The sequence below is a fragment of the Phyllopteryx taeniolatus genome, chromosome 15, assembly GCF_024500385.1.
Source record: "Phyllopteryx taeniolatus isolate TA_2022b chromosome 15, UOR_Ptae_1.2, whole genome shotgun sequence".
In the NCBI taxonomy this organism is placed as follows: domain Eukaryota; kingdom Metazoa; phylum Chordata; class Actinopteri; order Syngnathiformes; family Syngnathidae; genus Phyllopteryx; species Phyllopteryx taeniolatus.
This window is the reverse complement of record NC_084516.1, coordinates 9,038,234-9,063,533: the sequence shown is the minus strand read 5'-3', so window position 1 is coordinate 9,063,533 and position 25,300 is coordinate 9,038,234. Positions and strand designations below refer to the sequence as shown.

The 25,300-nt window shown below is 40.4% G+C and overlaps 2 protein-coding genes and 1 long non-coding RNA gene across 3 annotated transcripts in view; 1 reads left to right on the top strand and 2 right to left on the bottom strand.

The window, feature by feature from the left end:
* The window catches only part of LOC133489839 (poly [ADP-ribose] polymerase tankyrase-1-like), an 82,435-nt gene extending 74,809 nt beyond the window's left edge, over positions 1-7,626 (bottom strand). Inside the window, exons 1-3 of the mRNA XM_061799000.1 lie at positions 7,095-7,626; positions 4,727-4,842; positions 1,986-2,094 (exon numbers count right to left, since the gene is read on the bottom strand). Coding sequence (XP_061654984.1) covers positions 1,986-2,094; positions 4,727-4,842; positions 7,095-7,548 — 679 coding nt within the window. The 5' untranslated portion in view covers positions 7,549-7,626. The remainder of the gene's footprint in view (positions 1-1,985; positions 2,095-4,726; positions 4,843-7,094) is intronic.
* A 3,453-nt stretch (positions 7,627-11,079) lies between these two features.
* Positions 11,080-14,031, top strand: cldn23.1 (claudin 23.1). The gene has a single exon (XM_061799002.1). The coding sequence runs from the start codon at positions 11,193-11,195 to the stop codon at positions 12,024-12,026; it is 834 nt and encodes a 277-aa protein (XP_061654986.1). The 5' UTR covers positions 11,080-11,192; the 3' UTR covers positions 12,027-14,031.
* Positions 14,032-17,001: 2,970 nt separating this feature from the next.
* LOC133465010 (uncharacterized) lies at positions 17,002-22,497 on the bottom strand. Its single transcript, XR_009784531.1, has 4 exons — positions 22,272-22,497; positions 20,964-21,290; positions 20,688-20,753; positions 17,002-20,409 (listed from the first exon to the last, which is right to left on the bottom strand). It is a non-coding gene; the product is annotated as an uncharacterized LOC133465010 (long non-coding RNA).
* Between the last annotated feature and the right edge of the window lie 2,803 nt (positions 22,498-25,300).

Sequence of the window (25,300 nt, the reverse complement as noted above, 5' to 3'; positions counted from 1 at the left end):
TTGGATAAAAGGGACCGTCGAGACTGAACAATGTGTCAAAAAATAGTTTACATTCGTCACTTTCAATGCCATTGACAAAGTCTCTTAGTTCGAGAATTGGACACTGTTGTTTACTAGTGTGGTAGCGCAATGTAGGCAGAGAACGGGACTAATGTATTTCCGGGTCATCGATATACAATATGACGAGATCCAATTCCATGCCTACGTGGTGGCCATGTTGAATGGCATTGAAATGGCGGCCATGTCATAACGGTTTTATGCATTTTCAATTGTACATAGAGCACTGGCAGAGAGAGAGCGGCATGGCTCTGAGGAATACAAAACACGAGTCTTTGGAGTCTGGAACATGCTATTTTTTGGTACGGTAACAGTTTTTTTCATCAAGCTATTCGCCTTTGGCAACAGATTTGGATCTAGGAAGCACACTAATTCCTAGCTGCTCACAAAAACGACTTGTCTATGATGAGTACTGTACGTCAAACAATGTCACCATGAACAAGCACACCGGTGTGGTAAGTTCAGATAAAACGTTAAACTTTCAAACATTTTCAAGTCTTTTTTATATTTATTTACAATAACATGGCACTGTACTAGAATTAAAATTAAATTAAAATTACAAAACAATAATTTTGTATTGTAGAGCAACAAGGGTGCATATGGCGTCAAATATCAAGTCCTTCAATGTAACAGACAATCGGCTATATGGGACACGCCCCCTCCCTTTTTGCTTTTTCTTTTGATTTTTTTTCTGTAAGACGGGCAAGCCTTTGTGCAGGAATGAAGTCATCATATCAGCCAAAACTTCAATTTGGCATTACAGGATTAACTTTTTTAATTTGGATTTTTGCAACATTTACTCTACAAGAAGAAGCCTCAACAAAGTGTGTTAAGAGAGGAAAAACATGAGAGGAGAACTAAGCACTGTCAATTCAAAGCTGTAAGACTGAATCGTCAGTCTTTTCTTTATACATTAGACAGACAATAACTTTTATTAACGTGTGATAAGAATGTTAAAAGGAAATGAAGCATACGTTTACCTCATCAACAGTGTTTCATTTTAATCATTGACTGTACAGTTAGTAAAGGTTTTATGATGGGACCAGGTGGACGCTGGAATGGATAATTTCATATAGCAAAATATTGTTTTAAACTCATTGAAGACTGTTTAGGATCCACCGTATAAACAGTTATTGTTAGTACATTTACATATGAACATGGGTGATACAGTTCTACCAACAAAAACACACCAATGTTAATATATTGGAGAATGGTAATGTAAAACAAGTGAACAGGTGTTGATTGAAATGGATGAATGGTGATTGGATTTCTCTTTCCCCAGTGCCATGGCAATGACTTGTCGCAAAATCCAAACAAGAGTCCAAAACTCATTGACTCATACTTCAATCGGGGACGACTGACTGCAGGCATCCTTCATTATGTAGTTGGGGATCTTCTGCATTCAACTCTGCGGCTCTACACAGACAGTCAGGGCCAGACAGTCTGCAGAATGCTATTGCCCTAAATGACTGCTTTGTACTGGGAGCAAAGTGACACAAACTATCATTTGCGATTACAAAACGTATCGAGCTGTTTATATTGGAATCGTAAAGACAATCTCTCTGAGCAACATCGTATCCTTGCAGTTTCAAAGTGTAATGTTGCCACGTTCTGTAATAAACAGTGGTGCAATAATTGCAAATTATACGTTGCTTGCATCTATTTTTACTGAAAAATAATAGCTCGCAGCATGTGTCTCTCATTGCAGACAATTACTGCGTGATTATGTGCACCGCCACTTCTGAGCCCAAACAGAATATAAAATGCGTTCAAGTTAGCCACACTATTGCATTATATTTTCCAATGCAAGAAATCGCCCACCAATGGAAATAACAGGACTTCGCTTGTGCTCTGTTCTATATACTGGCTCAAATAAAAACTTGATCTTCAAATTAAACTATGCAATATGTGACTGTGAGTGTTCTTACCTATACAGACATCTATCTTGCCCTTGATTGCCGCCTCATGTAAAGGTGTATAGTTCCAGTTGTCTCTGGCATTCGGCTCGGCGCCCTGACACAGCAGCAATGACACCACCTGAAAGAAACAGAATATATCAAAATATGAACAGGAAATGCAGACAAAGCCCCCTAAAAATGTGTTTCTATGCACTCTATAGGATACGTGTGGTATTACAAGACAACACTGTGGCTACATTGATATCTAATACAATCCATTAGTTTAAATCATTAATCAATTAAAGTAAAAATAATAAACAAATACAATAAATAAAGTAGAAAATTTATTCCAGCTAAACATAAATGTTAAATATTGTTGCAGGTCAAATAACAATATAGCATTGTTAACTGTCATGTAGGCAGCACAGGACCCTAGTGGTAAGCAAATCCGCCTCACAGTTCTGAGGTTGGGGTTGGAACCCGGACTCTGGCCTTCCTGTATGGAGTTTGTATGCTCTCCAAGTGCTTGCATAGGTTTTCGGAGGTTACTCTGGTTTCCTCCTGCATTTCATGAACGTGTATGTTCGGTTAATTGAAGACTCTACATTGACCACAGGCATGACTGGTTGTTTGTCTATATGTGCCCTTTGATTGAATGGCAACCAGTCTAGGGTGTATCCCTCCTCTTCCCTGAAGTCAGCTGGGATAGGCTCCAGCTCACACATTCATAGTGACTTGTAAATATGTATAGTGTTAATAAATATGTATAGTGTTAATGTTGCTTATGTATATTACCTGGAATGCAAAAACTGTGTAGAACCACCAAAACATTTTGATTTATTACATCCTAATTATTACAGACTGCATAGTTACGATGAGTCAGTGTAATTAAGTAATTTCAGTATTATATGCTACCCAAAATAAAACACTTAGAAAATATGTCTATGTATATTCAAGGATTGACTAAAACAAGATTAACTATTTAATTTGTCATTCTGATCCATTATGATGCATTTTTATATGCCAATGTTGAGGACTTAAAAGACTTCAGCGAAGGAAACATTAGTGATCCCTCGAAACCAAACCAAAAATGAGGAAACCAAGGCCGAAAACTGAAACACTGAAAAAAATTATTATGCCAGTTATTGGTAAAAATTGCATTTACGGCTGTGACTGTGTATTAATTAACCTGGGGCTAATTTCTATAACATCAAGCTCCAGCCTTAGATTTAATCATTTTCACATTTCTCCAGAACAAATGAGGCTGTCACTGTTGCTTTAACTTTAAAATTTTATTTTGAATAATTGTGTGTATGTGTGTTATGTATTTACATGTTCTTCTCCCCCTTTAATATTTTGAAAAAAAATAGATTATTTCAACTGTACTACTCAATCATGGAATCATTTTAATATATTATAGCAACTAGGTGGCACGCTGGCCGACTGGTTAGAGCGTCAGCCTCACAGTTCTGAGGTGCGGGGTTCAATCCCCGGCCCCGCCTGTGTGGAGTTTGCATGTTCTCCCCGTGCCTGCGTGGGTTTTCTCCGGGCACTCCGGTTTCCTCCCACATCCCAAAAACATGCATGAATTGGTCACTCTAAATTGCCCGTAGGTGTGAATGTGAGTGCGAATGGTTGTTTGTTTGTCTGTGCCCTGCGATTGGCTGGCAACCAGTTCAGGGTGTACCCCGCCTCCTGCCCGATGATAGCTGGGATTGGCTCCAGCACGCCCGCGACCCTAGTGAGGAGAAGCGGCTCAGAAAATGGATGGATGGATGGATATAGCAACTATAAAAAAAAATATTATTTAAAATGTATTACTCAATCATGGAATGATTTTATTTTCATATACAATTTAAAGTACCACCGCCATCATAAGTTTAGAAATATACAGCAACTGACCCAGTTATTCAAGAGTAAATTCAACACAGGTGACACACAGTGTGGAAGCGCTGCGCTGCTCTGCCTGCCTGTTAAATTAGTGTCTTTCTTTGGCTTGTGTAGATTCTTAAGTCCCCTACAATGTGTTCTGTTGCAGTGCCATTAGAAAGCATCTTGTCCCACTCGGTACTCGTAGTATTGTTTTGTTTACGTCCTGTTTGCTTTCAGCTGTGGCTGGGTACATTGCTTTTTATACTATGATTTCAAAGTACGTAGTTCACCTTGTTCCTCTTGTTTTATTTAATTGTTTATATTAATTTCTATGTACTCTCCTTTACTTGTATTAGAAACATTTTGACTTGAAATTAAGAGTTAATTGTAAAAATTCATTTTAATTTAATTATTTCTTTTGAAGGTGAATTTTCACCCGATTTTGGGTACCCCCTTGAGGCCATGGTCCCCTTAGCTTGTGCTAATCTCACCTAATGGGCGAGCTGGCCCTGTTTAATATGAAAACGTTTTCAAATGAATTAACATCATGGAAATGTTGTCAGAGGCCCCACCCTGCAACCAACTGTTGTGTCAACCTTTAACCCACTGTGGTAACTTCAAATACAGCGGGTCCTCTGTTTACTATGGCGACATTATAACTCGAATTTGTACGCAAATTGGAATGTGTCATAGTCTATCACTAACCTAGTCTTAATTACAAATAAATAATGACATATTCCAGCAGGGCGATAAAAAGTGATTCACCTATTCCTTACAACAGGGTGGTATTTAAAGGCCCAAGATACTGTCTGAAATTAAACTTCAATAGTACTTTTTCTTCCCAGAATCACAGAAACTGACGCATCTACTTTGAACACAGATCATGTGACCATTCTCACCTCCGAGTGGCCAAAGGAGCATGCATTGTGTAGTGGTATCAGGCCGCCATCATCCCTGGCGTGGACATTGGCGCCGGTCTGAAGTAGGTGGTCAACCACATCTTTACGCCCAAAACCTGAAAAGACGTGACAGAGGAGCAAAAGTAATGAGAAAATTACACAATTAATACTTTTTTCCTGCAGCAAATTAAAAGGCAAATGAAAAATCTGAGGCGGCACGTTTGATGACTGGTTAGCACATCTGCCTCACAGTTCTGAGGACAGGGGTTAAAATCCCGGCCCCGCCTGTGTGGAGTTTGCATGTTCTCCCTGTACCTGCGCGCGTTTTCTCCGGTTTCCTCCCACACCCCAAAACATGCGTGCTAGGTTGATTGAAAACTCTAAATTGCCCGCCGGTGTGAATGTGAATGCGATTGGTTGTTTGTTTATATCTGCCCTGTGATTGGCTGGTGACCAGTTCAGGGTGTACCCCTCCTCTCGCCGAAAGGAAGCTGGGATAGGCTCCAGCATGCCCGTGACCCTAGTGAGGATGAGCAGTCAAGATAATGAATAGATGGATGGATGGATGGATGAAAATCTGAGAAGAATTTTTCTTTATTTGAACCTCCATCCATCCATTTTCTATAGCGCTTGTATAGGGGGGTGAGCAGACAGCCAATCACAGGGCTGATATAGATAACCATACACACTCACAATCACAGCTATGGACAATTTAGAGTCTTCAATTAACCAACATCCATTTTTTTGGAATGTGGGAGGAAGTCGGCGTACACAAAGTAAACCCAAGCAAGCATGGTGAGAACATGCAAACTGCACACAGGAAGGCGCGCTTCAAGATTCAAAATGAGATTCAAACCTCTGGAGGCAGACATGCTAAACACCTACCCACCACCGTGCAGCCCTTTTCTTTCTTTTTTTTAATTTTTTAATTTTTTTAATTTATGTGTTTTTGTTTGTGGCACGTGCAGTTCCAGGTGGTGCACAATAGCACTTCATCCTACTGGGATCTCTTACAAATGTGTTAACCTACTCATGTTGCTAAATAAAGTAACCAAAATATTGATTAATACTTGGGTTGGTGATAGGTGACCTATGCTGATACCAGTAACTGTGAGATAATGTACATCTGTAGTTGTACTTAAAAAATGTCCCGATATTATGTTACCAGCCTGAGATGGAGCAATGTCAGCCGTGCAAAGATACTTACAAGGTTTATTATTTTAAAAAAAAACAAAAAACAAAAAAATAAAAAATAAAAAACGGGCGGGAACACTTCGTTAGCCGACTAAAATTATCCTCTGCAAAATGGTGCGATTAAATTTGCTCGGATGGCGGTGGAGGTGACCACCCCGCAAGTTCCAGTGGCAGGCAATCCGGCAAGCACCAAGTTTCTCAAGCCCCATGGTCGATACCTCTGGCTCATCCCGAGCCAAACCTCTTTGTCCATTTAAGGACGACATCGAGGAAGGCTTGTATTATTTGCCCCAAACACTCCTACATCGCTCTGTGAATATCCTCGCTCCTCGATGGAATTTGTGGTGAGAGGAGCTAGCATGTAAACAGAGGAGCAAGGACCTCGGACATTCCAGACATAGAAATGAGACGCACCCTATGTTCTTCTTTGTCACTTATTTCTTCTTCGTCTCTTATCTACTATGTGTACTCCTTTTACATAGTTTCCCCCAGTGTTCAGACTGAGACACCACATAACTGAAAAGCCTAGTGTTATAGGCTACATTTAAGTGAAATGTGTGTTAGAGAAACATGCAGTTGGTTGTTAAAATCTCAGTAATGACAAGTTGTTCCTCGTCAAAAAAGTGTTATATTTGAGTCAATCTGATGCTTTGTTCAAGAAAAGTTTCGGGATAATATATAATTAAAGTAAAAACATTCCATCACATTTGAAAGCGTAACGGCTATAACAAGTATTGTTAGTCAGAATCGGCAAGTACTCATATGTAATTTAGTACTTGTAGTCAGTCTGAAAAATTAAATAAAAACGTGGTATCGCTGGTGTTTCCCCAGTTAGTGTTGTGTGCATTGTGCAAAAATGAACAGAAATATCTAGTTAAATGCAAAATTAAGATGCCTTTGACACTACTAGTAACGAAGTACTATATTTATTGGAAAATAAAACAAATGAGGTGTAATATTAAAGAATTACAGAATTAAAATCATCCCATTATATTGTACTTTAGACATTATGGGTTTTTAAAAGTGTTCCTTCAAAGTTAACCACTAAAAACTATTGACTGCTGACAAAGTGTTTACATCAGGTGTTTATTTTCCCCACCATTTATCCGGGGGGGAAAAAAAGTATAAAAATAGTACACTTTGCAGTTTTGTTAGTAAACGTCATCCTAGTTACCTGCAGCAAAGTGTAAAGGTGAAGATTTTCTTCCAGCCATATCTTTAGCGTTCACATTCGCCGTGTCCACCATCTTTTTCACCCTCAAAACATCTCCATTACGACAGGCTTCGAACAACTCCCTGAAAGCTCCGTTCGGACCGCCGAGGCCACAGCCGCCGCTGCCCGCGTTATCATCACCCGTGTCGGGCGTTGATCCTGCGCTCGTCCCGCTGCCCTCCGTAGTGGTCGGGGAGCTAGCGCTGCTGCTAGCCCTGCTGCTAAGGGCCAAAGCTGGGGAGCTGCTGGTGGTTGGAGGAGAGGCCGGGGAAACCTCACCGTCCGCGGCAGCTTCGCGAGGGAGAAGCGCGGCATCGTCGGACGGGGCCGGAGGCGAGCCTGACGGGGTGACGGGAAGTGAAGAGCCTCGGGGTGGGGAAGAGAGAAGCTGAGGGGAGCGACGAGGCGTCGCCATTTTCACAACACAACAGTCCCCAGTAGCAACAAATACCACCGTCAACTTCCTGTCAAGTCAACACAAACTTCCGGTTGGTCTTTTTTTAATTACATGAACAGCACACAACTATACAGTTAACTTTGATCTACTGTTTTCTTTGTAACATTGGGAGATCTTTTTAAATGTATTTATAGGGGACCAAAAGTGACTTAGTAACAATTGCTCCTTAAATAATGTATTAGGTGCATACATGATGTCAAGACAAATTACAATACAAACAAAGTTATACTGTCCTCCAGTGGTCATCACGGTAATTGTTACAGAATGAACTAAAATATAATATATATATATATAAAGAGAGAGAGAGAGAGAGAGAGAGAGAGAGAGAGAGAGAGAGAGAGAGAGAGAGAGAGAAAATACATTCTGAGAAATTATGTTCAGTGGCATGTACAGCAGCCTATTGCCTTTAGAAAGAAAAAAAGTGCCCTGTTCGGCTGCTTTGTCATGCACTATGGTGGATTGTATGTCTTTTCATGCTGGAACAGTTGGACTGCGTAACAAGAAAGTTTAAAGACCCTATTAAGTGAAATTAATAGATCTGTTTCCTAAATACATTATAGATGTTTGAAGATCCATTCATCCATTTTCTGAGCTGCTTATCCTCAAAAGGGTCACGGGAGTGCTGGAGCCTATCCCAGCAATCATCGGGCAGGAGGTGGGGTACAAACAAACAACCATTCCCACTCACACCTAAGGGCAATTTAGAGTTCTCAATTAACCTACCATGCATGTTTTTGGGATGTGGGAGGAAACCGGAGTACCCGAAGAAAACCCACGCAGGCACGGGGAGAACTTGCAAACTGTGATGGAGACGCTCTAACCACCGTGCTGCCATGTTTGAAGATAGAATGTGAACAATAAAGAGGCTAATTCAGGACTGGCATGTTAAGAGATCAGCAAAGAGCAACATACACAGGTATTTTTTAAGACAACAATGACTGTACAAATTCAACTGGGTATAGATAAATGCAGTAAATAAACACGTGTGCTGCTTGTCAGACTTCGACTTGTAACGTTACATGAACATGCACAGGTATGTCATTTAGTCTTATGTACAGCAGACAGATTCGCAAGCAACAGCTTACATTGTAAAACCATTTAATTAAAAAAAAAAAATCACAGTTATTTGTGATAAAAGCTCCAACATATACATCTTTGTAAGAACATGTACGTATATAATAATACAAATAAAATACACCCCTAATGTTGTGTTTGTCTGATTAAAAAGCATTACAGGTATGTAAATTTTTACTTGAAAAAAAATAACTTTTTGTACAAATAAAAAAGTCACAGAATTTGTTCAATGAAATTGATTTAAACATTTTTTACATTTGATTTGTTTTGATCAGGGGGAAAAAATCACAATTTGTCGATTAAAAAGCCTTTATCACTTTCTTGTTTTACAATTATTAAAAAGGAATTAGGGCGGCACGATGGTTAGCACATCTGCCTCACAGTTCCGAGGACCCGGGTTCAAATCCGGCCTCACCTGTGTGGAGTTTGCATGTTCTCTCCTGTTTCCTCCCACATCCCAAAAACATGCATGGTAGGTTAATTGAAGACTCTAAATTGCCCATAGGTGTGAATGCGATTGCAAATGGTTGTTTGTGTACTCTGCGACTGGATGGCGACCAGTTCAGGCTGGCGACCAGTTCAGGCCTCTCGCCCAAAGATAGCTAGGATAGGCTCCAGCACGCCCGTGACCCTTGTGAGGATAAGCGGTACAGAAAATGGATAAAAAAATAATGAATGTAGAGATGTGTACTTTTCATAGCACTATAATATGCTGTATTGTCTGTACAAAATTGTGTAATATAATATAATATAATATAATATAATATAATATAATATAAGTAAGTAAAAGTCGTAGTTCAGTCAGTAAAAAAACAAGTAAAAAAAAAAAAAAACATGCTGGCTGGCTGGAAAGTGACACAAAGAGACACTCAGTCTGCAGTGCAGTAAGTTATTTTTAAGTGTTGTGCATAACAATGAAAATACCAGAAACGCTCTGAGGGGGAACTTCCCTAAGGTGGAACAATTTAGAATTTGACATAAATTTTGAGGAAAAATGTGACAAAAATTTTGCATTTCAATTACCCGGCATGTATGATGACACGAGATACCAGCATAATGATTACCTATGTTTTGCTTTTTCTTTGGCTTGTAATAGCCCCCAAACCACCAATACTTATTCGAAAAGACGGGCCAATGGACCTCAGAATAGCTCTCCAACAAATTTCACGTCAACCATTATTGAACTCCCCCGTGTAACATTTGAAACCGCTTTCACAATGAGGCCTGTGTGAGTTTCACCAGCTGTTCTCAGGCTGTTTATTTCCTCATAAAATGCTTTACTGTCTTCTTTTTTAGGCTAATTAGGTTGACGGCGTAAAACAAAAGAATGAAAGTGTACCCCCGGCCCCCGTCGCATACAGCTCCCACAGCGGTTGCAAAGATCTCCACTATTCCTCTGCAATAGTTCCCATTTCTGGTTCCCATTTCTGAAATGAATGACTGGATTATGGAAGAGAGATTTGAACACAAACCGAAGCAAACCTTTAAGGAGGAGTCAGTCCGCATACGCTTTTGAGGAGAACTTTCCGGCAGAACGGCATTCTTAACAGCCTATCCTAAATGTGATTCGCATTTTGATTCTCACAGATTCCTCTTAGGTTGCTAAATATAAAATATTTGGAAGCTGTGATGTCCCCAGAGTGGACCTTTGCTGACCTGAAAACCTATATTATTTATAGTCTACAGGTGCGTCTCAATAAATCAGATCATCCTAGAAAACTGCATTTATTTCAGTAGTTCAATTAAAAAATGGAAACTCATATTTACAAATTCAGTAAATACATAGGAAAGTTCTTTTCAATAGGGCAAATCAATTGGATCATTTACCTTATATTCTATCTTCTTGAGTTGATAAATTTTGGGTTTCTGTTAGCTGGAAGCTATCATAATGAAAATTATAGAAAATAAAATGACAAACATTCAATGATATTCTAATTTATTGAGATGCACTTGCATATCATGTGGATTAGTTTTTAATTTTCCATATGAGCAGAGATGGGTTATTTGATTCCCAGTTGTCCTTAGCCAATTGCATGAAGGTCTTACCTTTTAAATTAAACTGCCCCCGCCCCCCAAAAAACGATTTTAATATGATTTCATCGTCCAATAACAGTCAATTCTCGCAACAACAATCTTAAATTTGAATGAGATGTGTAAAAACTATCAAAATTTAATGTTAAATTTAAGCATGTCGGTGCGGCCATAACATTTCCAGTCACAAAACAACTTGGTGTGGGGGTGCAAGTATGGTGTTAAGGGGGGGGGGGGGCAAGGACCCCCCAGAACCGCCATTGGCAGACTACTTGGTGTAAAACGTTTGACAACCACTGTAAAGCGAAACTCCTCTTTTCACTTGGAGATCTGCTGGCAGGTAAGCCCCACGTCCACGCCCACGGCAGGTATCACGCAGACCTGTTGTTAAGCACTTGTTGCAAGTGTCTTGAGCCAGTTTTTCCACTCTTACAAGTCAAACACACAGCACAGCACACACACACACACACACACGTGGAAAGAGACGAACCGTGAAGATGCCGAGTCGAAACACGCAGGAATGGATCCGCCTGTCCCTCCGCACGCCAGGCATCTTCATCTTCGGCCTGGTCTTGGCGCCCTGCGGCTGGGTGCTCAACCTGACCGCCACCGTGGCCCCCAACTGGAGGACCCTGGAGGACGTGCCCAACACGCCCAGCAACGAGTTCATCGAGCAAGGCATCTGGGACATCTGCCGCTCCGTCACCACGTCGACGTCGTCCACGTGCGGCCTGGAGGACAGCCTGTACTTCGGTAACGAGATCATCGATGTGGCCCAGGGTCTCATGATTGCCTCGCTGGTGGTCACCCTCGTGGGCCTGGCCGTGGCCATCCCCGGGATCCGCTGCTGGAAGGAGAAGCCCAACTGGGTGGTGGCCGGCCTTGGGGGGCTCTTGATCTTCATCTCTGGAGTGCTCGCCATCATCCCCATCTCGTGGTACACCCACATACTGGAGGACATCAGCACGGTGACGCCTACGGTGACCCTGCGTGTCGGCTACTGCATCGTGCTGGGCTTTATCGGCGGCATCTTCGAGATCCTGGGCGGCTTCGTCATGTTCATCGGCATCTGTCGCTGCTGCGGGGGGAAGAACCGCGGCGAGGTGCGGGTGGAAGAGAACGGGCGCAGCCGCTTCAGCACGCGGCAACAGACGCAGCCCAGACGCGTGGACGTGCCCTCGCTGAGACGGGACCGCAGCCCCGCGCCCAGCAGCGTGCCCTACTCCCGGGACTCCCTGGACGACGACGTGTCCTTCCCCAGGGCCAAGAGCGCCGGGCCCCCCTCCATCAACACGTCGTACAGCGGGAGGCCCTACGACGCAGACTTGTGAGGGGACAGAAAGATTATTATCAGTCATCGCAGTGTTTCCCAACCTTTGTTGATCCAAGGCACAAATTATGTTACGTGAGAAAAACCCAGTGGTGGCAACTACAAAAACTTCGTTACTGTACTGAAGTAGATTTGCAGGTATCTCTCTACTCGACTATTTATTTTCCTTAACTCCCAGGCATTTACTGCAACTGTACTTTTTCCTCCTTATTTTGGCAACAATGTTGGCTCCTTCTTGGAAGTAACTATAAGTACAAATACTTCATGAGTGTAATGAATTCGATTTATCAAGTAGATTCTATGTATTTTTTGAACAATGTTTGACTTAACTCCCCATTAAGTACAAATATGTAACTGTACAGAAGTAGATGTGTCAAGTATCTTGGACACTGAAAAAAAACGTTGTTTTTTTTTGCTGTAGTCTACTGGAGTATTTACTTTATGACTTTGGTAAAATAGGCTCCTTCAGGGAAGTAACTGAGTACAAATACTTCCTTACTGTACCAAAGTACATTTGTCAGGTATCAGTGCTCGAGTATTTCTTTTCCGACAACTTTATACTTTAACTCGCTGATATCTTTTTACTCCTTACATTGTCAAAATAAGCTCATTATGGGAAGTAACCAAGTACAAAAACGTAGTTGCTGTACTTAAGAAGAGTTTTCATGTATTTGTGCTTTACTTGGGGATTCATTTTTGGGAAATTTTTTTCTTTTCACTTTTTACAACCTACATTTGGTAACAGATATTTGTACGTTGTACCCCTTACTTTGTCTAAATAGGCTTGTTACATTTTTAAACCGTCGCTGACGATAATGCAACGAAAAAAAAAAGAGCCAAATTCAGAGAGGGGTACAAAAAAAAATCTATCAGTATATATATTTTTTCATTCAATACAAAAAACCAAAATGCTCGATTTGTAGTATGTTACGCATAATTCCGTACACCATTTTTGAACGCTTTCGGAAAACAAGACATAACCAAGTCAACACACAAGAAGAATCAATTTGCCTCAATTCAACCTTTGCAAATTACTTACACCACTTTTACTTAATGGAGTTGAATAGGTACTTCTACTTTTTACAGAATATATATTTTACGCAAGTATTTGTACTTCTACTCAAGTACAGCATGTGAGTATGTTTGCCACCTTTGGACAGACTCAAATATCACAACAAGTATTAATACTGAAATATTGCTGATCAAATATAAATTCACTTACAAATTAAGTTACTCTGTTTAGTTGAACATAAAGCTACTATGTTGATGTATGAATGGCAACAGGTTAGGGTTAGTTGCCATGTATAGTGGAAGAGCATTCAATTGTTATGTCTGTCACTATAATTAGCTGGCAGAGATAGATGCACAAAAGGAAAATATTTTTTGGCCCAGTTAAGTGACATTGAACAATTACCACAGCACATGGGTTGGGAATGGCTGATTTATTGGACATTAATGGTGATCGCCACATGACAACATTCTGCAATATGTTTATAAAAAATAAAAAAAATAAAAAAAGGAACATCCAGTCCTTTTTTAACATCACCATTGTCGACTAAGACTGCCTTGTTTTATTTTTATTTTTTCATGCTAATTGATGGTTAAAGTGGCTAAGAGAAATAAAATAAGTTTATGTCGTTGAAGCCAAAGTTGTTTGAGTATTAATGCAATGAAGGAGTCAGTTTGAAATGCTGTTTAATGTATTTACGGGTTTGTGGCGCTACATCTGCCAAAAAGCAGTGCAATCAAACATTTAATTGAAGGGGAATCAAGGTTTTTGTGAAGAAAATCAGCCAAGTGAAGATTTTTTTTTTGTCTTGTATACATTAATTTGTAGATTCCTATCCTATATCTTTCTGGAATGACTAACTAGGACAATGAATAATGTAAATATTCCTGTATGCACTTTACATTGATGACTCGAAGTGATGTGATAAAAAAAAAAAGAAAAAAAACTCTCTCACTGTTGTGCAAGAGCTTTATTAAACTGTCCACTATGTCTATAAGCAACTGCGTTGGTTCTGAGTTTTTCCCCTCACGGTTGTTTGACTGCTTTAACGGCTCGTGTGGAAAGGGGCATGGGAGGTAAAATAGCAAACTGCCGGGACTGATCATTAAGGCTGTTTTGAGTTTTAAAATAAGCCGAAGAGAAGAGTCACCTTAGTCGAAAAACATTTGTGCAATGTCACTCACGATTTACGGTTTGGCTTGACTGACATTTCCCAGTGAAGGCCACCCTGTTTGTTCACTTGTGAGCAGCTAAGTATACAGACAATGTCACCTGACTGGTCTGGATGGCTTCTTTCCCCGCGCAGCTCGTCTGGCAACATTGACTCGTCTGTTTCAACTGCTTTCACATCTCAAACAAGGCTACACTGTAGGGAACAATCAGCCCTCTGTGGTTCTTTGTAGAACATGTTAACATTCACATGTTAAAGATGTGGAGAAGACACTTCAACAACTCATATCTAAAACCGGATTCACACTGCACGGTTCAAGTGATTTATTAATAGTTTTTTTTTTTGTCTCCCCCTACCACCACCCCTTCTTTCCCCATTCTGACGCTCAAGCCTTTCCCACTGTGACATACGTGCACCCACAGCCAACAATGAGGCACTCTAAAGTGGCCACGAAGGCAGACTATCTGAAAGGAAGATGCATTTTGAGGTTTAGGCATAGCTAGCTAGCTAGCTAACTGCATATTGTAAATGTGTTAGATAACAGCTGATGAGAGCGCTCAAGTTTTATGTAGCGGGGGAGGGGCAACTCATGCCCGAGCTGAAGTGGGACGCTGTTTTAGCCACACACACCCCAAAAAAATTTGGAAAACTGAACTGGGGAAAAATCTCTACTATTGAATACTGCATACTGTAGTTTTCCGTCTGTTTTCAGCGATCATCTTCAAATGTGTATCATATATTTAGAAACATATCTGAATTCACAATACAGGGTCATAACACTCTGGTCGAATCACTCGGTTTTGGGTGGGCGGTTCTATCTCATGCAAATATACACGATGTAGAATATGGCTTGCGGTTACCATGACAAACAGCGGCAGAGTGAGGGTGTTGGAACTAAGGCGAGCCGCTACTTGAAGAGAAGAGCAAGTGGGGGCGCCCATAAAGAGAGACATTTTCTCTCATGGACGCAGCACTTCTTCGCCAAGTGGCTAGATTATTCGCCATCTAGGCTGGATTTTCACTACGAGGTTGCAATGATACATTTCAGATTTATGGCCCTTAAAGTGGCGGAATGAGCTTCACCCCAGTACTTCATTTTAGTGACTTCTTCACCCATGCCCAACCCATTGAAATCAATTGTTCAATCAAAAGTTGTTTTTGCTGTGTCAAACAGCCACAGACACACACACACACACACACACACACGCACACACACAAAGTTCCTTGCCAGAGTTAATAAAGAAGCAGTAATCAGTTAAAGTACTTTTGGCTGTGCAGAAGGTCAGAAAAAGGTAAGTAAGCTTTGGAAAGAGGTTTAAAATAGCACTTTGACAATGTAACGTAATGCATCCTATTGAAGTCAACTGAGGACAAATTGCTTGGTTGGGTTTTGTGACAAGGCATGGCAGGCCACTAAAATTATGTAAGTGGAGGGAGGTAATAATGAGAAAAGAAGTGTTGTATGATTATGGGTGTCATACATTGGGAGCAATGAGTAAACTCTTCCTGTCTTTCATCTTTATTTAAAAAAGTTGCAAGTCATACTGTAAATGTGACATATTTTAGTCACATTGAAGTAACCACACCCTGCCTCTCTGTGAAGTGTTCCTTTCCATACAGTATTACACAATAGAGGACCCACAAATATTCTATTTTTGCCCTAATGGGACACTAAAATATTTAAAAGTTGACATCCATCCATCAATTTTCTACAGTGCTCATCCTCATTGGTGTTCTCAAGATTATGCTAACAAGCAAAAAAAAAAAAGAAAGCCTCTGATATTTATTTTGAGTTAATCAGAGTCACTTTAAATCAAAGTGTCAAATTTAAGGCCCGTACAACTTTATGTGGCCCACCAAAGCAATTAAAGCGTCTGCTTCAGTTTCTTGCTAAATAGGTTTGTTCTTGCCATGCAATTTTTCTTCACTTTTAGCCGATATTCCAGCCATTTTTTTTCACCAAATCCCTTCTTAAGATAAAATGAACAATAGTTGGATACTTAATATTTGTGTGCCACAATTTTCCATGACTTCTGACATGCAAACCATGATTAGAAGGGGCTGCCTTACACATGAGACAAGGGCGTGCAAAATCCTCTCGGACCCTCCCCACCCCGGTCACCAGCTCTTCCAGCTCCTTCCCTCAGGTAGGCGCTACCGATCAATGCAAACTAGAACTAGTAGACATTCCAACAGCTTCTTCCCTCTTGCAATCAACTTCTTAAACAGCTAATTTATAATTCCATTACAACAAGCTGGCAATTTTTTGACTTGAGTTCGTTGTCACATTTCTGTGGGGCCAATTATGTATTACTCGTGCACTCACTGTAGTTGTCTCGCCGTGCTGCACTATTTGCATATACTGGCCACTCATGCCAGAGTAGCATCTGCTCCATTTGCACACTGATTGAGGTGTATCTGTAACATTTGCACAACCAACATTGTCCCAGATTATCGCACTACTCGTCACTTTAAACCGCATACACTCCTTGAAGTCTCAGTGCCCTTTGCACAATGGTCATTGCATCGGACTATTGCGATATTAGCCATTCGAATTGCTCTAAGTGCTAGAGGACTCTGCATCTTTTTGCACAATTGTTTTTTGTCAATGTCTTTATGTCTCCAAAGTGTTCTGTAAATTGACTGTCTGTTGTACTAGAGCGGCTCCAACTACCGGAGACAAATTCCTTGTGTGTTTTGGACATACTTGGCAAATAAAGATGATTCTGATTCTGATGAGATTTATACCAAAATAAATTACAAAATGTAATACAGTGAAACCAGCATACACAATACTACATTTTTAGAGCTGTTTATTCAGAAGAAACTAAATGAATAATCTAAATCAGCAAGGCACAATTGAAAGTGCACAGACACGTGCACAACGAAGTGAAACATCCATGACAAGTGCACATCAACTCTTAGGTGAATCATCTTTTCCACGACTCACGTAAGTCCTTATTTCCAGAGGTGACATGAAACCATTACAAGTATAAAACTGTATTTGTATTCACCCAAAGGCTAATTGCAGTCCTGAATGTTGTCACATTGATGTCACAATTGAGGAAGTAAAACAAGATCTGGGTTAAGTGTGTTCATATAGCAAACCTTCTTAGCATTCAAAAGCCAAGTTTCACTATGATGTCACAATTGTGCTATCATGAAGGAATTTGAGGAAGTAAAACAAGATCTGCGTTAAGGGTATTCACATAGTTTGATTCTGACTAGTCATAATTTCCAGTTACAGATAGCCAGTGTTGGGAAAGTTCTTTTTTTTCTCTACGTGAACTAGTTTAAAGTTAAAAAAAATAATAATTCAATCCTGGTGTGGATTCAGATAAACGGTGCAAATCCAGAAATATTTTGCCTCTTGTTGACAATAAGGCTGGCAGAGGCCTGTGCATGTTCAAACAGGCTGAGCAGTTAACTCAGTAATGGCCGTGTGAAAATTTGCATTTACGGATCAAGATAATTACAGTTACAGGCTATTTTCTTTTTTACTGGCTAGGAGGCGTCTAAAGTAAATGACACACCCGGCAACTAATTGTGGCACAGCGTCTATTAGAGCTGTGATTGCAAAGCGTCATTAGTGTGCCGTGAGAGAACATTAAGTCTGCTGTGGGAAATGATTCAATTTGAATTCAATGTTAAATTTTTTTTACGACAAATAATCCATCTTTATCTACCACATTCAATTCAAATGTTCTGCCACTAGATAGCAGAAGAACATAATTAACCTGTGTGACATGAGATTGATTTGTATTTATTTATTTTAAAATGTAAAATATCTGCTTTGCCTTTCTTTAATACAATTTCTTCTCTTTTTAGTTTTGTTTGCATCGGACATAAATATCACAATAAAAGTTTGTATATTAAAAAAAACTAATCACAGCAAATCAGTCAGAGAAAACACAGCACATAGAAATACACACGCCATCTGTATTGGGTCAAAGGTTTGTTGCTTGATACCTAAACATACATTGAAAGTGCAAAATTACTGAAAAAAAATCTAACGTAACTCCTCATTTATAGTTAATGGGAGGATTGTTTTTTTTTTTCCAAGAGGGGAATTAACTCTGGTGCATTATTTGAAATATTTTACATCATTTCACTCAACATGAACATAAGGTTTATTTAAAAAAAAAAAAAAAAAAAAAACGTTACAGCTGACACACCATGTGACTTCACACTGCACATTCAAACTGCAAACAAGCACACTTTGCATGAAGCGACAGTTTGCCTGGCACACAATTACGGTTTCTTTGCTAGAAGCAACAGTTTGGCAGAAGAGACTATTAATTACATATTTTTTCTTTATAATGTCTAGAGGCTAGCAGGTAATCGGATTACTTGAGTAAATAATGAGAAACCGGCAAAATGAACGGTCCTTCATGACTTCACACTGTGTCTTACAAGAAAAAAAAAAAGTGCATATATGAAATAAAATGGAGTGGTATTCTACCAAAACTTTACCAGACTATCACAGTGTTCATAGTTCATAATAAATATTGTTTTTGCTCAACAAAGGGTTGAAACCGTAAGGAAACAACATCTTTCCACCTGTGGAAGGTAGAAAAGGAAATTAGTGGGTGAGAACGAAAACACTTCCTTCGGTGAGTGTTCGGGTTGCACAACTCGTTGGTTGACAAAGTGACAAAAGGCAACATTACACCACACTTTGACAAAACACATACACTGTTTGCCACTCAAACTGCATTCATAAAGCAGGGTACAAACATACAGAGGAATCCGGCTTAATTTGAGCATTTTTTTCTCTATTCCGATCAAAGTCAGCAAAGGCTCGGTTATTGTATTTGTCTGAAAGATTATCCTGTGGTATGTTGAGAGAAATGTTTCCTCCTCGATCTAATCGGAAAACAGTAGGTGCCGACAATCATAAATGTCGAAGCTGTTCAATAGTTATGATCGCAAATCCTTCTGCATGTGGTAAACACATTGTTCGGCCTAGCCACGGACTCCGTGATTGCGATTCGAAACAGAACGATAGCCAACTACGATGCTCGTACTGTTGCCAGACACAATTACGAGCAACAAATAGTGTTGATTATTATAATACTATTATTATAATGTGTCTCCCACAGTGAAAACGACAAGAAGAGTTTGCGACTGCAATCCTGTTCCCAAATAAGCTAACAGCCTAATTTATTTTTCTATGTAGTTACAGTCAGTCCGGATGCCCTGTGGCACCATGCTGCCTCTCACAGGTCAGGTCAGGTACTATGACAGACATCCGTTTTTGGGAGAGGAGAGCTGTGATTGTTAGGGTTGGGCACCTGGCACCGGTTCTTTTACATCTGATACTTTGCCCTCTGATTCACCTGGAACAAAAAAGAGAGCCAAAGTTTGGAGAAGTGGTGCTCATAGCGGGGCAGGCCGGCATATGAGTCGGCCTGCAGGAAGTCACGCAACCCTCAAGATGTAAGCTCAGTCAATAACTAGCCATTATTTTGCTGTTAGCAGTGTAATCTTATTTATTGTGATTCATTTTGTTAGATAATACTTAGTGCACATTAAGTGCAACTGTAAACATTTTGACAATATCCCTAACTGGTAATTTGTCTTGGCAACAAAAGCGTGACTTTCAGTCTTTTTTTTTTAATTATTTTTTTTTAAAAGGTATCAATCCAGGTGCCGGTACTGTTTTAAAATACAATTTTGGCACCAGTATCCGGGGGTGGATGATCCACAACCTTAGCGATTGACATGGAGATATGGTTGCGTGTTGTGTACTGTGTTGGCCATCTCAAGTACAGCACAAATTATAAGAGCAATAAGGACTCACTCGCCGTTTTTTCCTCGTTATGTTTCGTCTTTTGCATTTAAAAAATTGCTACCCCACTTAACCAGAGACATCTCAATTGCCGTCAATAGATTGATAATCAATATCGTCTGCCCTACTTTTGAGCGCATACAGTTCTAAATTTAAATTGAAAAGATAAAATAGATACAGAATGTTTCACTTTCAGCAAGCTCTGGAAGAAAAAAAGTGATCTGGCAGTGTCGTTTCATCACAAATGTCAAAAATCGTTGGACAGACAACTCACTCGCACTAAGCATTTGGATTGAGGGGTCAGCCGTAAAAGAAGAAAAGGTCCATGCTGGTCCATCTTTGTAAACACTTGAATAAGGTGAGCTGTAAGGTTGCATAAGATGGATTTTCGAAGCAGATTCACTTGTACTGGCCTGCAAGAGAAGGAAAAGAGGTTGTTGTTTTAAAAAAAAAAAGTTCCTGGTCCTTTAAAAAGTGGGGAAAATTATTAATACTGTGTGGGATTTACACATTTTCATACATACAAACTAACATTCAAAAAGACAATGACAGGTTCTGAAAGGAAAAAAAGGTGTGGAGTCTATTGTTGTATTCTCACCAAATAATAGTACAAGTAATCATGTATCTTTTTCTGCCATTTATTGTGCATGTGATACAGCAAAATATGTCATTACCAAAACAGAAAACATACCTCTGGCGTTAGTGTGATGGACCTGCTTCACACAGAACTTTTTTCGCCAGGCTTTGCTGCAAATCCCTGGTGACAAAAGAGAATATTATATGGAAATACTGCATTGTACAGTAAAATCATTGTCAGTTTGTTCGTACCGTATGTTTTATATGGGGTCAATTTGGTTAGACAAAGCGTTGCCAGAATCACGATTTCGATAAACCTAAGACTAAATAAACTGTCAGTGGATTAAAAGGTCTCTGCAGCCCTGTTCAAATGGTAGGTTGATCGTAGTACCTCTTCCTCTGTTTTTGCTTCTGACGCAACTTCGCAAAGATGAAAGCCAGGATCACCAAACCGACGAGGATGGCTAACACACCCAAGGTCAGCGGCAGGCTTAGTGACCCGTTGAAGGTTTTCTCACAGGATTCGCCCTGGTAGCCCAGGTCACACTCGCACGCAAAGCCAGAGCCGCCACCCGGTGGGAGCACGCAAAAGCCGTGCCCGTGGCAGCGGATCTCTCCGCAGGTGGGCAGGCTGTAGTCGATGCCTCTCGGTCGGGGTTTGGGGTGAGCGGTTGTCATCGTGGTCTGGAAAGTGGAGGTCAGGGAGGAGCGATGAGATCTAAAAGAGCGGGATGATGAGGACGATGGAGAACAAGACGAGATAGATTAAATGAAGGATAAAACAGGGAAAACGATAAAAGCTCAAAAGGTCCTGTTCCTTGAGACTGGGAACAGAGCCAAGGGATGTCTATTGTTTACTTGTGCTCGTTCGAGTTGCCAACTTTATGACTTTGCTATGACCTGGAAAAATGGATACTACTTGGTCTTGCATCTTTCTAGGTTTGAGGTGCAAAAATATATCAGTTTAAAGTAGTTGGCTGGAAAATATCCCACTGAGTCGTCATGGGGCTTTTCCACGCAAGGACAACGAGGCGCTCTAAAGCGGCCACGCCAGCATGAAGCTCTCCACAGACTGTGGCTGCCATGTGGTCTTTGTGTGTGCGCGCACATTGAAAAATCTTATTTACAAATAACAGGTCCACATTTGTGGCAGTATCACACCACAGAAAACATTGATTGTGAAAAGAATCTAACAAATCTGTTTGGTGTGTACTCATTTATATGTTGCACAACCAGCAAGATGTCTGTGTGCTCGGTCCTTAACAAAATGCTATGGCTGTAAGTTTACTTCAAGATGATGCCTCAGACGTGACATGACCTAGTAACAAAAAAATATTGTGTTGTTTTCAGTTACAGTACCAGAAGATTTCCTCTATGGACATTGTGAAGGGGTAGAGTATGGCAACCAACTAGTACTTTGTAGACTCATTTATATTTGTGAATTACCAGTGTCGGTTGTCTCCCCGTGTAGATTCTCTATACAGTCTGACTCAGAAAATATTACAAAATCTATTCTACAAGACTTGACAACCAATGCTGCTCCCATTAAACACATTTATGTGACTTAAAAGAACAGTACACAGTAAAGTATAATTCAAGTTAATCTATTTAGATGGCTACTATACTTCTCGTAGCTTCAGGTTGAGCGGAAAGGTATTCTTCTTGAGAGCTACAACATGCATGAAGAAAACTGACAAACCTCTTCAGTTCTTACACCTGCAAAGAACGTCACTCCGTCCAGTCCGAATAAAGTCGATTTGTTTTTCTTGTAGGGTGGCCTTGGTGTCCGTGTTGAACAAAAGTGAAAAGTTAAGTTCCCCTTTCAGTGAGGGAATCTACAACAAAAGAGGGAAGGGGAGGAAAGCTGAGACCTGTGAATACCTGTTGGTTTTAATTCTCTCGCCGTCAAACACAGACACACACACACGCATGCGCGCGCACGCACGCTCCCCGCCCTCTACCTCATCTTTATAAGTGAGTCACACATATGCTTTGTCATACCTACTATCTATTTGGAAACTTCATACGAAATGCGCATAATCCTTCACGTAATTGCTGATCAACACATTATAAAAGAAACGTTGGGTCATCCGGGGGAAATCAGTCTTGGAGGCTCTCAGTCGACATTTCAAGCACCGCATAAAGGAAAGGCCACATTATTAAAAAAAACGAAGAAAAAAACATGACTAACAAGTTCTTTATTAATGTTAAACATTTGCACAAATGCACACCCTTACCTCTGGGCTATTATGGAGGATGAGAGGAGGGGGGTGAAGCCAGAAAGAGCCGCGGCAAGCTGGAACAAGACCTGACATTTGTGGGTCGTGCAGTCCTTACATTCCTGTTGAAGCCCATAAGGAAAATGCATTGTATACTTTAAAGCCATTGTACACAAACTAGCCAGCTGACTTCATTCATTTATGAATCACTCCATTCAACCAAGCCAAAATAGGATTGACTCATCCACACAACAGACAGAATAATAACACCTTTTACTGAATTTCGTCCTTCAAAGAAAAGTTAGAGGGGGGGGGGGGGATATGAATGAAAAAACAAGGAGACAAGAGTGCGGACCTCTGCCAAGGCTTAAACATTTGTAACATTGGTAACAAACGGGAGGTAAAGATACCATCATTCATCCATCCATTTTCTACAGCACTTGTTCTTATTAGGGTCTAATGTTAGCTACTCTTCAATTATTCATCAGTGACCAAGTCCAAAAGTTTTTTTTTAACAATTGTATACTTTTCTTTTCGGATTAGACAGACTTTTAAAGCGCCAGAAGCTGTATTTTCTATAAAGTATTCTTGGTACAAACAAAATTCTTGTAAGACCATGCATCGGGAATATCTTGCTTCTTTTTTGTGTTGTCATCATCCGAAGAGGTTAAAACATTTTTTAAATTTTGAAACCATAAGAAAAAGTAAAGATTTCAAACGTAGGGAGTAAAAGTCAAAATCTGAAAAATTTGCAATTCATGAAAAATCTACTTATAGTAACAAAGCATTTGTACTTCGTTGCTCGGCTACAACTTGACCTCCTGACTTAATGAACAGGAAATTGATTATTTTACGTTACATTAAAAAAATAAATAAATCCTATATGCCAGTACAAACTACTGTAAATCACCACCCACTGTGAACTCCCCCCCCTAAATTCTAAACTTGTAGAATATTAAAACTGTAGGCAGGTTTCATACAAACAGAAACATAACCGCCTTGGCAGAGGACAACAAACTTAGCTATGCTCCTTGGTGGAGGTAAACAGTTCCCAGGCCTCGGCATGCTCTGGTCCGTCCGTTTCAGCGAGGGAGCGGCTGCAATAGAGCCTTTGAGACTAAGTCAACCAGGTGACATGGAAGATGGATTAGTTTTGATTCCAGCCCACGAAAGTTCAAAAGTCATGTCCCAAGACTTTGGAACTGGGTGCCCTGCGAATGAGTGTGTGTGAAAATTTACCCGTGGCTGCAGAATGTGACACGGGAGCAGCTTTGAACACGTGGGCTCAATGCCATTGAGCATTGTAAACTGTGGTCTCAAGAACAGAAGGATGTTAATGTTGAACCTATTAAAATATAAATATGGACGAAGACAAAACAATTACACTATAGGTAGATCTTTTAAGGTGAGATTTCTCAACCAGACAATGACGAGACAGCATGAATCAGTACTGCATTTACTGCATAGACATTGCAACATGTCTGGGCAGCTGCACCGTGTGGATTTTATATTTAAGCTTGCATTGACAAAGCCTTCTTGCATCAACTCTTATGTTTATCCACCCAGCCATTTTCTATAGCGTAAGTCCTTAGGGTTGTGGGTGAACTGGAGTCGATCCCAGCTTGAAGTGGTGTTTGGAGCAGCCCAGTATTGTCATCTTTACTGTCAAATGTCATCATGGGACTATTACTGTTGTTGGTACGGCCATTATGCCCATTGTTCTCATCCCTCTCGCGCAACCCCTCTTTCCGGTTTTCTCTCAATCGACCCTCTACTCTCCCTCCATCTTAACCCAATTAGTCAAGGCAGTCACCCCACAGAGACAGTGTTCTGTTCAAGGTTTCTTTAGTTTGTCCTTGCCTCCATTGTCAAGTGTTTGCTCATGTGGTGTTCAGTTGCTTTTCTTACATAAATGTATGAGAGGTTTGATTCTTGACCTGCTCAATGTGTAAAGTGCCTTGAGATATGTTGTGAATTAACACAATATAGATAAAACTGACTTGAGGCGGAGTAGACCCTGGACTGGTCGACAGTCAATCGCAGGGCACATAAACAGGTATGAAGTACTATAACAAGTACTTTAATTAGGTTAAAATTAGGTACCAGCACCTTTTGATGCCAGGTCCTGATAAGAAAAAAAAAATACCCCACTGATTTGCTAGTGGACGACTTAGCCTTCTGTCTTTGCAGTGGGTTACTGCGGTCGTCATGATGGGATCCGCTAGCTTGCATGACGAAGTGATCGAATGTTCAGTCAAAATCGCTGCGTGGCTGCACGATGGTAGGAGCCAGGATGTTAGGTATTGCAGTCTGTTTTTCAGGTAAAAATGCATGCTCTATAGGGTTTAAGTATGATTATTAAAATGGCCAGTCTAATACTTGGGACTGTTGTTTTAACAGTGTTTGGGACCACCATCTCGCTGTATGATGCCGAAAAGCCCATTTCTTTAAACTAGCAGAAAATGTTCCTTTCAATTTCTGAGCTCATTTTGCTGCTGCCATGTTCAAT

Coding starts and splice junctions, on each gene's coding strand:
- cldn23.1 (XM_061799002.1), top strand. CDS start 11,193: ATGCCGAGTCGAAACACGCAGGAATGGATCCGCCTGTCCCTCCGCACG.